Source organism: Scylla paramamosain, chromosome 33 (genome assembly GCF_035594125.1).
Source record: "Scylla paramamosain isolate STU-SP2022 chromosome 33, ASM3559412v1, whole genome shotgun sequence".
Taxonomy (NCBI): Eukaryota; Metazoa; Arthropoda; class Malacostraca; order Decapoda; family Portunidae; genus Scylla; species Scylla paramamosain.
In genome coordinates, this window is record NC_087183.1 from 16039868 (window position 1) to 16054867 (window position 15000).

The following is a 15000-nucleotide window of genomic DNA, read 5'->3' on the forward strand; positions in this document are numbered from 1 at the left end:
GAAGGATGGTGAAGGAGGGGGGATGATGGGATAAAGTGAGGATAAGAGGAGATAGTGAACGACGATGAATAATACGAGGGTGCAGCAATGAGTCTGGAGAAGTTGAGGGTTAGAATTAGGGGACAAAGATGAGGGAGGTAATGAAGGAGACTAAAAGGAGTGGGTAGAAGATGAGGGTGGTAGAGATGGGATAGTGAGGGTGGTGATGAGGAAGAGGCAATGAAGTGAGGGAGATAACGAGGGTACAAGGAAATCAGAGTGCCAGAGAGTGAGGGGGACAGTAAATGCGGTATTGAGGGTGACGAGGGAGTGACGACGATGACGACGAGGAGGAGGAGGAGGAGGAGGAGGAGGAGGGAAGAGATGTTACAAGCCAAATGAGAAAGGAGATACGTGAACACAAGGCGAGGAAGAAACAGAGGAGGAAGAGGAAGATAATGAGTGAGTGGTAGTGAGGTAGTGAGGGTAGGGTAAGTGTGGTAATGAGGGGGACAATAAAGGTGGTTGTGAGGGAGGCAGTGAAGGTGGTTGTGAGGGGACAATAAGTGCGGTAATGAGGAGGACAGTAAGTAGTTGGGGGTGGGGGTGGGGGAGCGACAATTAAGTACTGGTGCACTGCGGGTACTCACTTTTGCAGGTCGCGACACTTGACCACCTTGCCGAAGGTTCCCTCGCCCAGGGTGGAAATGATCTTGTCTGCAAGAGAGCAAGGAGGCGAGGTCAGGCACGGCAGAGGAGGGACACAGCCGCCCGGTTTTCTAAAGCAACAACTACGTTACTCGCGGGGGCAAGACAACACAAATCTCTCTCGTAAATAAATAGAAAAAAAAGAAAAAAAAAGCTGAAATACTCGTTAAAGAACATAAGGGATGATTAGGGGGATAATAATAATAATAATACAATGAATAGTATGTGTCGCCCTTTCCTCTCTCGTGAGTTTCAACAACTTTTCTTTTCAGCGAAAAGCCCAAGTGGCGAGAGCGAGAAAAGAGAGGGAGAAAGAGAAACAGAGAAAGAGAGAGAGAAGGGGGCGTGTCTATAACTATATAGTGAACGTTGACTGGTGTGAATGTGACTTGGGAACAACTGGTGTGACTGGACGCCTCTGATAGCGACTGTGTACCTGTGTGTGTGTGTGTGTGTGTGTGTGTGTGTGTGTGTGTGTGTGTGTGTGTGTGTGTGTGTGTGTGTGTGTGTGTGTGTGTGTGTGTGTGTGTGTGTGTGTGTGTGTAGCTAGTGCTTGGGCAATGGCTGACAGGGGAGGACTGACTGACTTGTTGACTTGTTGGCAAAGAGGAAGCACTGAAGGAACTGTCAAAGAGGAGCTAACAGGAGAAACAAAAATAAATATAAAACAGGGAGTCTTATTCACGAACATCTATCTTGCAGCACGTCGCCACTGCGGTATATCAGGTGTCCTTCTTCATCATCTTCGACTGAGGGTGCCCGTGAACTCTGCAGGGAGCCAGCCAGGAGCCAGGAGCCAAGGTCGCCGCCACCACCAGCACACACACATGACAGCAACACCGTCAGCAACATCCGGGGGCGGGTCGAGGGGCGTGTTGGGGCATCAGTGAAGTGGAAGATCGCGTGGGTTCAGCGCCACAGCCATGGCACACGACGAACCGCAGGGCAACAGGCCACCAACAAGACAGATAAAGAGGGGAAAAGGCAACATGGTGGCCACTATCAGAAGGGAGCCACGGCGGCCACACACCATGGCAGCACGCACTCTCAGGCCACACCGGTGCTCTCTCCATCACTGTGACTCTAGAATGGACATGATACTTAAGATGAACTACTCAGCTCAGGCACTGCTACTCCTGAGGCAAGACTGGCCAGGTTAGGTCATTACCAGCAGCGACTGTGGAGGCCTTCAGGGTGTGGAGTTGAGGACCGGGTGAGTGGCTGCTTTCTCTCTCTCTCTCTCTCTCTCTCTCTCTCTCTCTCTCTCTCTCTCTCTCTCTCTCTCTCTCTCTCTCTCTCTCTCTCTCTCTCTCTCTCTCTCTCTCTCATACACGCACACACACCATGAATGAGGCTCACTCCAAAGTATCATCATTCACACAAACACAAATCATTAATTACACTACATATTCATTCCCTCCCCCTCTGACATTTGAAAAAAAATATATATCAAAACTAGAATTGGAGGAGTTAGGAGTAAGGGGGAGGAAGGGGGAGGGGGAGATGAAAGGGAGAGGATGGAGGGATGGAGGGGTGGATGGAGGGAAGGGAAGTATAAACATTATGAAAAGAGAAAAACATGGATAAATTTTAAAATCCGCGACCTTGAAAAAAAAAGGAAAAAAGTAAATAAACCGTGTTACGTTATCCTGAAAGGTGCATGTGTCCTTATTTCATTGACGCATTGCACTACCGACGGAGGCGCTGAAGGAAACACTGACGGCGTAAAGTCCCCGAGGTTATGGCTGCGACGACGACGAGGAGGAGGAGAACCGCGTTATGTCTGACCGTGACGACATGTGACGAGGTGAGAATGACAGACACGAGGCGGGGGAGTGGGGAGTTTAGGTCGAGAGGGGGATAGGGGGCATGGGGGAGGGACGGTATACTGCTGTGCTTGGCGTAGGAGTGACGAAAGGTAATGGGCAGATGTGACGGACAGGTGTGTGGCTGGGCAGGTATGTGGCGGTCACTACTCACGCTACTGGGGCTGCAGAAGGAGTAGTGGTGCTTGCTCTTGCCCCCGTAGTCATGGATGCCGAGGTATTCCAGCATGGAGGACTTCTTAGGCGGCGGCGGCGGAGGGACATTGCCGAGGAGCGAGGAGGTGGAGGTGGAGGTAGAGAGGGACGCATTGGTGTTCTTACCGACTCCGCTACTTGTGTCTTCGGTGGCGGCGTCCAGCTCTGCCCTGTACTTAGCTAACGCGTACGAGGTGTCCATCAGGTCCCGGTGCTTGGAGAGGACACTGGCGCTGGTGCTCGTCTTGGGCTTCACGGAGGCTGTCGCGGTGAGGGAGTGCTCCTGCGGCGACGCGGGGCTCACGGCGGGGACATAGCCGATGGTGGGGTCACTCAGCACGTCATAGCAGCTGTGGATGGTGTGGCTGGTGTGGCTCGGCTTGGCCTTCGTGTCCTGAGTGCTGGTCTTGCTGGTAGTGGTGGTGTTGCTGCTCAGGTTGTTGTTATTGGTGGTGGTGGTGTTATTGTTGTTGTTGTTGATGGTGCTCTTACTGCTGGTGCTGCTGCTGCTGTTATTGTTGGTGGTGGCGATGTTGTTGTTGTTGTTGCTGGTCTTGGCCGCGGCGTCCTGCCTGGAGTGGAGGGCGAGGCTCGGCTTGAAGGTGGTGAAGGTGTACTCGTGTTCCGGCTCCATGTAATTGGACACCTTAATGGTGGGCGTGGGGGGCGTTGGGGGCGTGTGCAGGCCGTAGTGGCCGCCCGCATGGTGGTCCAGGATGGAGTGGTAGGGCCTCCGGGAGTCCAGCAGGGGATCGTAGAGGCGGTACTCCTCAGAGGGCGAGCGGAAGAGGTCAGTGGTGTAAGTGCGGGTAAGGGCGAGGGAAGTGGGCTTGGCGGGCTTGGTGGAGGAGCTGCAGGAGATGGTGGGCGTGGTGGGCGTGGTGGGGGTGGTGGTGCCGCCGCTGGGCCTCTCCCGCACAGCGGCCTTGGCGAACACGATGGGTGGGTCGTGCAGGATGTACTTCTCAGAGTCCGGCGTGCTGTGCTTCGACAGCGTGTCCTTTGCGGAGGCCTTGGCGATGGCGGACAGAACGTCCCCGGCGGAGGCGCTGCCGTACACCTTGCGCGGCGGGCCCTGGCTGCCCTCGTCGTCGGGGAAGGCGCTGAAGGCAGACACCTTGGCCGCCATTTCCTTCACCTGGTCGTAGCGCAGCTTGTGCTCGCCGCTGCCGGAGTTCTCGCCGCCGCGCTTCAGGAACTTCCTGGAGGAGTTGGAGGAGCTGATGTTGTGCAGCACATTGATGGGCAGCGAGTACATACTGAGCAGCTGCGCCCGCTCCTTGCGCCGCGCTGACTCGTCGGCGACACTGTCAGGGGTGGCGGAGGACGTGGTGCTGCCCGTGTCCGTGTCCACCGCGGACAGGCCCGAGTACCGCTTGATGATGGAACTGGTGCTTTCCCGCCCCTCCGTGGCCTCAGGCACCGTCACGGGGCGCGTGGGGCGCTGTCTGCCCGTGGCGCTGATCAGGGAGTTGTCGCCGTGCCGCCGCCGTAGCTGCGGACTGAGGTTCACCCCCATCGCGACCCTCCTGCTGGCGGTGTCCAGGCCACGGTCGAACACGTAGGGAGACGCGGAGCCAGAGCCGTACTGGGACCAGTAGTCAGTCTTCTTGGTGCTGTCATTCTTCCGCAGCACGCTCAGCTCGTCGCCCGCCTCGTCCTCCTCCAAGCAGCCGCCCGCACCCAGCGTGCTTTTGTTCAGAAAGCGGCTGGGCTTGTAGCGAGCGCCGATCTTGTCATAGTTGGGGGTCGGGGCTGACAGGGACAGATAGGCGCCCCCCAGTCCGTAGTCGTTTGTACTGCCCAGGGAGATGTCTGACGTGGTGCGGCCGTATGTGGAGCGCACGCCGCCGCTGCCGTACTTCTTGCGTGGCGTGAGGTCATTCTTGTCCAGGTCTGCGCCGCCGTAGTCCGCCTTGAAAGTTGAGAAGGAGGAGAAAGAGGCTGATGGCGCGAGGGCGTGGCCGCTCCTGCTGGGGGTATAGCCGCCGACGGCCGAGGCGCCCCCGGGCCGCAAGTGGGACGAGCTGGGTTCATACCGGGACGCCTTGGCCTTAACGTCACCGTACAGCGACGAGGTCTTGTAGTCGTTGTAACGCGGCGGGTCGTCATACCTGCTGTATTTGAGCAGCATCGGATCGGCGGCCGAGGAGGCGGAGGAGGAGGACGTGGTGGTGATGGCGGTGGAGGAGGCGGCGGCGGAGCGGTGCGGGGGCGCGCGGTCCTCCCCGGACTGGGAGGCGGCCCTCACGCGGGAGGCAAACTTGCTGAAGAGGTTAGAGCAGCGGTTGAGGATGTCCCCGCCTGAGTCGTGTAGGACATTGGTGTACGAGGTGGTGGCGCTCCTGCCGTACTGCTGACGGGTGCGCCCGCTCATACTGCCGCCCGCCCCGCCCCACGCCCTCAGGCTCGCATAGCACACGTCACTTCTACACGGCCATTTGCAGGGGTACAAGTGACACAAATCTGGGCTCAGGCCAAATAAATCCTTTGTGGTTCAATCTGTTTATCTTTTACTTTCGCGGCGCAGGAAGCACGTGTAGCGCGGCCATGCCCCACTCCGCCCTCCGTGGGCGGCGACGAGGGGCGGCAAGGGCGGGAAGGGCGGGAGCTTACCACGGCGGGAGAAGCACACAAGAGCAGAGTCTCGAGCAGCAGGTAAGGGCGTGAGCCAAGTGTAACTGAAGCAGACCACAGCAGCGAAGCCCGCCAGGCACGACGACAGCCCGGAAGGTAAAAATACCCAGGGCGCCGGCCCGACCCCTGGCGGTGTGGCGCTGTGGCGCTGCTGCCCTGCCCGCCCCTGCTGCCACTCGTCCTGCCTTCCAGCTTGCCCTCCACTTCCCCTCCACCACCACCACCACCACCACCTTCACAAGCCACTCATCACCATGATAAATAAGTTGTCCCATCAACACCACCCTCGCGCCTCTGTCACCCCGCCGCCACCACCACCACCACCAACATGCACCACCGCCATCACCATGCCTCTCACCATTAACTAGACCACCGCCACGCTACACCACCGCCGCCATACACTACACCTGCACCACATGCCCATACAATCCTTACACCACTTTACTCCATCATCCTGTCCACCAACTACTACTATTACTACTATTACTACTACTACTACTACATTACTACTACTACATACTACAACCACCACCAACACCACCACTACCACCACCACCACAACCTCCACAACCATATTTTCTAATTCATCCACTTCCCTTACCCAGCCAAATCCTGACTAAGAAGAGGAAGAAGAGGAGGGGGAGGAGAAGGGGAGGCGCCCACACATCAACTCATTACCCAAGGATTATTTTGGGTAGGAATGAGGCAGAGTGTCTCCCTCCCGCCAACATCCGCCTTAGGGTAACAACCATGAATTGTCCTCCTCCTCCTCCTCCTCCTCCTCCTGCTCCTTCTGCATCCACCCATAAAGAAAAACAAAAGGAAGAAAAGATGCGTTAAGAACCTAATAATCTACATTAATTTTCAAGAGGCGAAGGATAGTTAGAGATAGTAAAGTATAAGAGTTCTCCCCACCAACCATCTTATTCCTCTTAGTCTAATATGAGTCGAGTAGTTAATATAGGTGTGAGTAAATATAGGAGTAAAAATTGTCTATAATTCTAATGTATATGTGTGGTAATGGCGAAGGTTCCTCCCCACCAACCCAATCCTCATTTTCGTTTTGATTGGTGTATTTACGTTCACGTCGCCGCAACAAGAGAGTCATAAAGCGCCGAATGATGGGGGATTTCACTCATATTCCCACCGCCACACCTCACTCACCGTGCATCGTGACAAACTCATGGTGAAAAAGAATGCTACTTTTTTTTCTGCAATTTTGGTAGTGAAGGGAAAAATGTGAGCATGTGAGGGAAAAGGACAGACCCTCACCTCTCCCCTCACTTTCCCCTTTTCTCACTTGATACCACAGAGACACGTTATGAGTGATAGTGAAAAGATTATCACTTTCATTTAATTTCCCCAGCTTTTTGTTGGTGACGGGAAAGGTAAACGTGTGAGAGGAAAGGACAGACCCTCACCTCTCCCCTCACTTTCCCCTCCTCCGTAACACTCAAGAGGATTAAGTCGTCTGATACCGCATTCCTGGAACCAGTAATAAGACTTCAACCCACTTCCCTTTCTTATTTCTCCTTTAAAAACCTTATTCACAAGTACTTATATGAATCCTCCTTAGGTTCTCCCGTTTATACTTTCCATAGTGTACTCAATCCCCTTCAAATATCACCAAAAGAACTTCTATACCTTATAAAACTATCTATAAGGAATAAAAAGCTATGTTAAAGGGATCTAATCTTACTGACAGCCCTTTAATTGACACTAATTGGTTCCTACACCTTATACAATCATCTATAAGGAGTCGAAAGCTAAGTCAAAGGGGATCTGATCTTCCTTCAACTCCATCTAAGGGGTTTCAACACCTTTTAAAATATCTATAAGGAATTGAAAACTATTTGGAATCAGATCATCTTGTTTAGCTACACCTGGCGGTCCCTAACCCTTTTCCTGGAGGTATGGGGGGAGCGTGGAGCAGGTGTGGGGTGGGTGAAGTGGAGGAGGGGGGAATAGAGGGGGTCATCAGCCGGAGTGTCAACAAAGGGATGCTCTCTCTCTCTCTCTCTCTCTCTCTCTCTCTCTCTCTCTCTCTCTCTCTCTCTCTCTCTCTCTCTCTCTAGTTGGCTAAGAAATTGTTTAAGGGTGTTTTTATATATATTTTCTAAGGCACTGGCACCATTACTTGTATTATTTGTGATCTCCCCCCCCCTCTCTCTCTCTCTCTCTCTCTCTCTCTCTCTCTCTCTCTCTCTCTCTCTCTCTCTCTCTCTCTCTCTCTCTCTCTCTCTATTTCTCTATGACGTTGGTATGTGCGTCACGTAAGTTTCCGTAACTTGACACACACACACACTGTAGTACTAGTAGTAGCAGTAGTAGTAGTAGTAGTAGTAGTAGTAGTAGTAGTAGTAGAAGAAGAAGAAGAAGAAGAAGAAGAAGAAGAAGAAGAAGAAGAAGAAGAAGAAGAAGAAGAAGAAGAAGAAGAAGAAGAAGAAGAAGAAGAAGAAGAAGAAGAAGAAGAAGAAGAAGAAGAAGAAGAAGAAGAAGAAGAAGAAGAAGAAGAAGAAGAAGAAGAAGAAGAAGAAGAAGAAGAAGAAGAAGAAGAAGAAGAAGAAGAAGAAGAAGAAGAAGAAGAAGAAGAAGAAAAGAAAAGAAAAGAAAAGAAGAAGAAGAAGAAGAAGAAGAAGAAGAAGACACACACACACACACACACACACACACACACACACACACACACACACACACACACACACACACACACACCACTCAGCACATTCCCTCCCTTAGCTTGCATCTCGTCCCGCTCCCAGCAAATGTTAGGTTGTCAGGGTAACAACCGAGGTGTGTGTGTGTGTGTGTGTGTGTGTGTGTGTGTGTGTGTGTGTGTGTGTGTGTGTGTGTGTGTGTGTGTGTGTGTGTGTGTGTGTGTGTGCTCACTCACTCACGCACTCATCACTACCTTTTTCTATTCATTATATATTCTCTCTCTCTCTCTCTCTCTCTCTCTCTCTCTCTCTCTCTCTCTCTCTCTCTCTCTCTCTCTCTCTCTCTATTTACGCTGATTCTTTTTTTTTCTTTGTTCACGGTGGCCTTTCAAATTATTCCTTTTCTTGTTTTATTTTCATCATCACATTATTATTTTTTACTGATGGACGAAGAAAGAATCAGTAATAAGAATAATCAGAAGTCTCTCTCTCTCTCTCTCTCTCTCTCTCTCTCTCTCTCTCTCTCTCTCTCTCTCTCTCTCTCTCTCTCTCTCTCTCTCTCATATGAAAAAGCGTTCCATTAACCTCCTTCAACCACTTCTGCTTCTTCCCCTCACTTCCCCTTTCGTCGTTACAGGCACCTGCTGTCCTCCCATCCCTTCAAACTCCCCTCCCCTCACCTCCCCTCTCTCTCTCTCCCTCCATAATAAACACGCGGGTAAAGAGACGCGGACCAAGATGGGCCACGATTTGCGGCTTCCCTTTGGGCCACTAGTAACTTTGGGAGGCAGAGGTTAGGCAGGTGTGGCCAGGCAAGAGTGCAAAGGTGAGCAGATGTGGCCGGGGCAGTCATGTGGGTTTTGGGGTATGGAAAGAGTTGGTTAGGGAGGTCCCAGTGGGTCGAGTTGGGTGCTATGAATGTTTGGGCTGGGAATGTTAGTTTTTGGGCGGGTTTCTTGGGATGTTTGGGCTATAAGACGGCTTGGATGGTGTTCACAAGGGTTGATGGTAAGTTTTTTTGGGCTGGAAGAAGGATGTCTGCTTGGGCTGGAGGGAGAATGCATTTTTTGGCCGAGTTTATGAAGATGTTGGGCTGAAAGGGGGCAGTTTTGTGCCAGAAGACATCATGTTTGGGAAAATTAAGCTAGTTTGGACTGGAGGAAGAGGGATGAAGACAGTCTGGGCAGGAGGAACGCATTTTTGGCCTGAGAGAGGGGGAATACCGGGAAATAGACAGTACAGTGCCTCGCCTTTAAAGCACACACACACATACACACACACGCAGTGACGAGGGGGAAAATGCAGCGAGGGGAGGCCAGGTGAGTGAGTGGGTGTGTGAGCGTGAGTTGTGAGTTGTTACTAAATGTACCTGAGTGATACTAGAGGCTGGGAGGGCGCCAGGTGCCAGGGGGCGCGCCAAACCTTACCTCTGGGATGCCTGGCACTGTGTACACCACCATCACTACCCTCACCTATGCATACCTCTCCCCTCTACTCCTTACTCTACTTCTTCTACTACTATTACTACTACTACTACTATTCCTCCCTACTAATACAACTACTATTTTTCCTGCTTTTACTTGTTTCCAGATTTTTTTTCCTTCTTTTCAAGTTGGCATTCACTCCTTTTTCCTCCTCTTCCTCCTCCTCCTACTATTACTACTACTATTTCTTCTTCTTCTTCTTCCTCCTCCTCCTCCTCCTCCTCCTCCTCCTCCTCCTCCTCCTCCTCCTCCTCCTTCTTCTTCTTCTTCTTCTTCTTCTTCTTCTTTGTCTTCTTCCTCCTCCTCCTCCTCCTCCTCTTCCTACACGTTTCCAGATTTTTCCTTCTCCCTTTTAAGTAAACATCCCTCCTCCTCCTCCAGATATAGGAAGATAAGACAAAGACACATTCTCTCCCCTCCTCCTCCTCCTCCTCCTCCTCCTCCTCCTCCTCCTCCTCCTCTTCCTCCTTCTTCAGCAAATATAGGAAGATCAAGAGCAGATATATTCTTCCTCCTCCTTCTCCTCCTCCTCCTCCTCCTCGTGCTGTAGAAGGTAAACGAAGACAGGTACAAGGCACAGGGCTACACAAAGATGACGGAGGCGCGGCAGGTGCAGGAGCCACGTCGCGCCACAGCTGGGCTCCTCGCTTCTTTCTGCGGCGTCACTGCCTCACGTGCATCATCACTCGTTGGTCACTCACTGCGCACTGGTTAATTAATGTCCGCATCTTTATATGACGTTGATTTTTCTTCTTTTTCTTCTCTCTGTTCTTCTTTTTATTGTTTACTTAAGTGTTGGTCTTTTTTTTTTTTTTTTTTTTTTTTTTTTTTTTTTTGGTGCGTTTATATTAGTATTTTGATTTGTTGATCTGCGAACCACTTCCCGTTATCTTCCTTCTCTTTTCGTCTCTACTGCAGTTCATATTCTGTACTACATTCTGAAACACTACGCCGCACCTCCACTATCCATCCAAAAATACTAAATAGTCGAAGTTCCACGCGTTTTCAAGGTTCTAGAGAGATTAGCAACATTTCTACATTACCAACAGGAGAAGCAGTCTTGGGAACCCGGCTGATCCTTCCTACGGCCTTTGAAAGCAGTCGTGGTGAAAGCAAAGTGTTCATAAGTACGGTTTTCTCAGCCCTTGCTTCGTTCGGTACTGTAATCTCTGTAATCTCTTAATATATTGATGTGTTGTTTCTTGTCGCTTCCCTGTCCTTGTTTTCCTTCTTATCTTCTCTATATCAATGTTTATCTTTTCCTTGTTTATCTTCGTGTTGTTTTTTTTTCCTTCTGTGTGTTAAATCTCGTATCCTTTTCTTCTTTTCCTTTGCGTCAGTTCATCCTTTTATTGTTTTTTTTTTTTTGCGTTAAGTCTTCTACAGCTTCTTTCTTCGTTTTCTTTGTATCTATGTTAATCCTTTCCTGGTCTTTGTCAGTTTCTCTTTTCTTTCTTTATCTTTGTCGTTACTCTCTATTCCGTTTTTCTCCCGTTTTTCTCTTTGTCCTGTCTTCTTTCCTTTTAGTTTTTTTCTCTGTAATATGCTTCTTCTTTCTTCTTGTCTATCCTTTCTCCCGTTTTCTCTCTGACCAGCTTATCTTTCTTCCTTTCATCTCTCTCTCTCTCTCTCTCTCTCTCTCTCTCTCTCTCTCTCTCTCTCTCTCTCTCTCTGCGTCTAAGATTCATCCTTTTCTTTTTCCTTTCTCTGTCTTTCTGTCATCTTGTTCTTCCATTCATCCTTATCTCTCCTTTTTCTCTAACCAGTCCTTCCTTTCTTAGCTACTTCCTTCTTTCCTTAAATTTTCTCATTCCAACATTTTTTTTTCTTCCATCGCTCCTTCCTTCCTTCATTCAATCCCTCTTCTTCTCTCCAGCCTCCTTCGCAGTTCTCCCTTCCTTCAGTTTTCTCCATCCAGCCTTCCTCTTTTCCCCTCATTTAAAAAACAGCACCTCGTATTTATATGGGATGCTGTGACGCTGTGGCCAATAAAACAGCACATTTTGGAAGCTGGCAAGACAGACAGACAGCCAGACAGACAGACACAACGTTCACCTGGTTCTGTTCTGCTGGAGGAGTACCCAGGTGTGTTCTCAAAGGCACGAAGAAAAAGGGAGAGGTGAAAATGCAATGTGACAAGCTGGGAGAGGCTGGGAGAGGATGGGAGAGGCGAGGCTGGGGCGGGGCGGCCATGATGGGAGACCACGGAAATGCCAGCACCCCCTCCCGCCCCCCTACACCACCTCCCCAATGCTCCCCAACGCCCCTAATGTCCTCACGCCCACAGCGGCAGTTTTTGCGAGGGAGATGCTTGGGTAGGGCGGGACGTGGTGGGGAAGAGGGGTGGGGTGGGGGTGTGTGTTGAAGGACGGGTAGGGGTGGGTCTGGGTGGGTAAAGGGTGGGTATGGGGTACGTATAAACATGCCCACGTGGCTTGTGTTAAGAGGGAGATTACTGCAGGCGCCGACGAAGAGGAGGAGGAGGAGGATAAGACACGTGACTTCTGTGATGATGGAACGTGCTAGTCTGTGTGTGTGTGTGTGTGTGTGTGTGTGTGTGTGTGTGTGTGTGTGTGTGTGTGTGTGTGTGTGTGTGTGTGTGTGTGTGTGTGTGTGTGTGTGTGTGTGTGCCGTGGCCCCAACACAGCACAACACAAGGCAGGGCAACACAAGGCACGCGTCACGCCAACACTTGAGTTCCCCCTCCTCTCATCAGTATATCCCTCGTTTTCTTTTGATATTCTCTAATCATCATTCGGGAGTGTTAAGTGGCTATAAATTTCCTGAGAGAGAGAGAGAGAGAGAGAGAGAGAGAGAGAGAGAGAGAGAGAGAGAGAGAGAGAGAGAGAGAGAGAGAGAGAGAGAGAGAGAGAGAGCCCTTATCCTACACCTTATCCTTCTAACCCTCAAACTCGCGCCCCTAGACCAAAGACCACCACTCGCTCCTCTGTCTGATGTGCGGGCGTTGTACAGTATTGATTTGGGCGGAGGTGGGCGTCGGGGGGAATTCTGGATGACTCCCGCCCACCACCCAGCCGCTTCCCTCCCTCCCGCCCCGCCCCTTCTGTAGTACTTCACGCCTGGGCCACGGGTATGATTGGCTTGGGGCAGGTCACTATGTCTTGGGCACGGTGCCTAAAAGAGGTGGTACTTCCTACTTCTAGCGAGGACGAGGTGTGTGTGTGTGTGTGTGTGGGTGGGTGGGTGTGCGGGTGGCTGTGTTTCTCGTTACGGTGGCCTCTCGAGGTTTTGAAAGCTTTATCTTGAGGACAAAGCAATGACGTCGTTCAAGCTGTGAGCATCTCGAAGGACAAGGTAATGTTGACAGAGAGTGATTATCTCAAGGGCGAGGCACTATGGGAGTCACGCTAGTAATTCTCGTGGGGGTCTTCTTGGTTGGGTTCACCTCGAGGCCAAGGTAATCACAAGGTCCTAATCTATATTGCCCCTGAGGCTGCCGTGTCTCCCTGCCTGGCCCTGAGTGGTGGAAGGCTGCACTACGCTACCCTGCTGTGTGTTCTACCCTACCCAACCGTATCCTACCTTAACTGGCCTGTTGTACTCTCTCTTCCTGCCTTCTAATCTACTCTGCCACACTACCTTCTACGCTGTCCTACCGTCTTCAGTCCAGGCCTACTCTACCTTGCCCTGGTCTACTCCCTCTTGCATTCCATCTTCCCCTGCCCTGTTACCCTGCCACACTAACCTCTACTCTGCCCTACTGTCTTCAATCCTCTGGCCTACCCTACCCTCCCCTACTATCTTCCACCCTGCCCTCCCTGCCCTGTCTTCTAATGTTCCCCGCTGACCAAGTTTCCTCCGTTTACAATTTCACGAAAGCCGAGGTGCGTGTTGGCCCACTTGGCTGGGCCCGCGGCGACCCCCCACAGCCCCGCCTGCCCTGGTTGCGTGTCTTTTGTTTTCTGGGGCGTGTGACGGTGTGACAGTGGTGCGGGCCGTGTTTCCGCCACCGCCACACCGCCAGCCACCACCACCAAGCGCAGGAGTCTAGGAGAGTACACGTGCAGAAGGCGCTGACGGAGGGAAGCCACCAACACCATCACCACCACCACGCAAACGAGACCAGGGGGAGTACACGTGCAGAAGGCGCTGACGGAGGGACACACACACTTGTTAAACCACGTGTACGACGGCAACACGATACTACTGACGGCGTTGTGCGTGTGTGCGCGAGTGACAGGTGGTGACGGGTGGCGGATGAAGGGAGTGACGCTGCAGGAGGAGTAATGTGGTTTATGGGTAAGTTACGGCGCAGTGAAGTGATACGGGGTCCGGTGAATCCTTTGGAGAAACTAAGAAACCGCAATGACCACGACAGGGACGAAGGGAAAGGAGAGAGGAAGGGAGAGGGAGAGGGGAGAGAGGGAAGACAGGGAGGAAGACACGTGCCGGAGGAGGGAAAAGTGTGGAAAGGTATGGGAGTGAAATAAGTGAGATGAGGAGAGAATGAGATTTGTAAGTGATAATAAAAGTGGAGATGGGGAGAATAAGAAGAGAGAGATAGAGAAACAGGAAAATAAGAAAGGTGGGGAAAGAAGAAAGAGGAACAGAATGATGAGAGAAAATAGGAAAAATGAGAAGAAACATGGAGAAAAATAGAGATAGCGAAGTCAGAATGAGAGAGAGAGAGAGAGAGAGAGAGAGAGAGAGAGAGAGAGAGAGAGAGAGAGAGAGAGAGAGAGAGAGAGAGAGAGAGCGAATGAGTCACAACAAACTAGGAGAAGAATGAGTTAAATAGGGAGAGAGAAAATGAATACAATGACTCAATGAAGGCAGGGAATGAGTGGGAGGGTGGAAATGACCCACGAATGAGTCAGAGAAAGGATGAGTGAATCAGATCCGGGAAGGAGGCAGATATGTAGGAAAAGAGGCAGAGAGGTAGTGAGATTGATAGATAGACATGAAGAAAAGTACATTAAAAGAATACGCTGGTAGGAAGGTAGACAGGTAGAAACGCAGAGGAAGGAAGGTACACAGGTAGAATTTAATCAGAACAAGGTAGGAAGACTCAAAATCAAGAACCAGGTGAAAAATAGGTAGAAATACTCAATCAGGTAAACTAGGAGACAGGTAGGAATAGACAGCTAGACGATGGAGAGATAGGCATAGACAGGTAGAAGAGAAACAGGTAAGAATATAGAGAGAAGACAGGACAGCTTAACAAGATAGACAGCTAGTAGACAGATAGACAGACAGACAGACAGACAGGGAGGAAACAGACGAGCAGGGGGAAGCAATACCTTTAAATACGCGTTGTTGGAGGAATATTTGTCCAGAATGAAATCGTAGGACCTGTAGAAGGACCTGACGGAGGAAGGGTGGAACCTCCTGCGCGGCGCCATTGTGAGGCCTGACTACTGACACTACATTCCTGGTGGTGATGGTGCTGGTGGTGGTGGTATTCAGACGACCCTCAACCCCAAGACTGTACATATCCTCCTATATTTAGCCGTGTGGGTGCCTGCTGGTGCTGCTAATGCTGTTGGTGTTTCT

General features: G+C 51.1%; 1 protein-coding gene across 3 annotated transcripts in view; it reads right to left on the reverse strand.

Annotated features, from left to right (window-relative positions):
- LOC135089797 (probable serine/threonine-protein kinase dyrk2) overlaps positions 1-15000 on the reverse strand; it is a 40248-nt gene that overhangs the window by 16136 nt on the left and 9112 nt on the right. For 2 of the 3 annotated variants that reach the window (XM_063985841.1, XM_063985840.1), the window contains exons 1-3: positions 2668-7503; positions 1377-1455; positions 630-696 (exon numbers count right to left, since the gene is read on the reverse strand). In XM_063985841.1, coding sequence (XP_063841911.1) covers positions 630-696; positions 1377-1455; positions 2668-5085 — 2564 coding nt within the window. In that variant the 5' untranslated portion in view covers positions 5086-7503. Of the gene's footprint in view, positions 1-629; positions 697-1376; positions 1456-2667; positions 7504-15000 lie in introns of those variants that run through there. The other variant, XM_063985842.1, reaches the window with a different exon arrangement.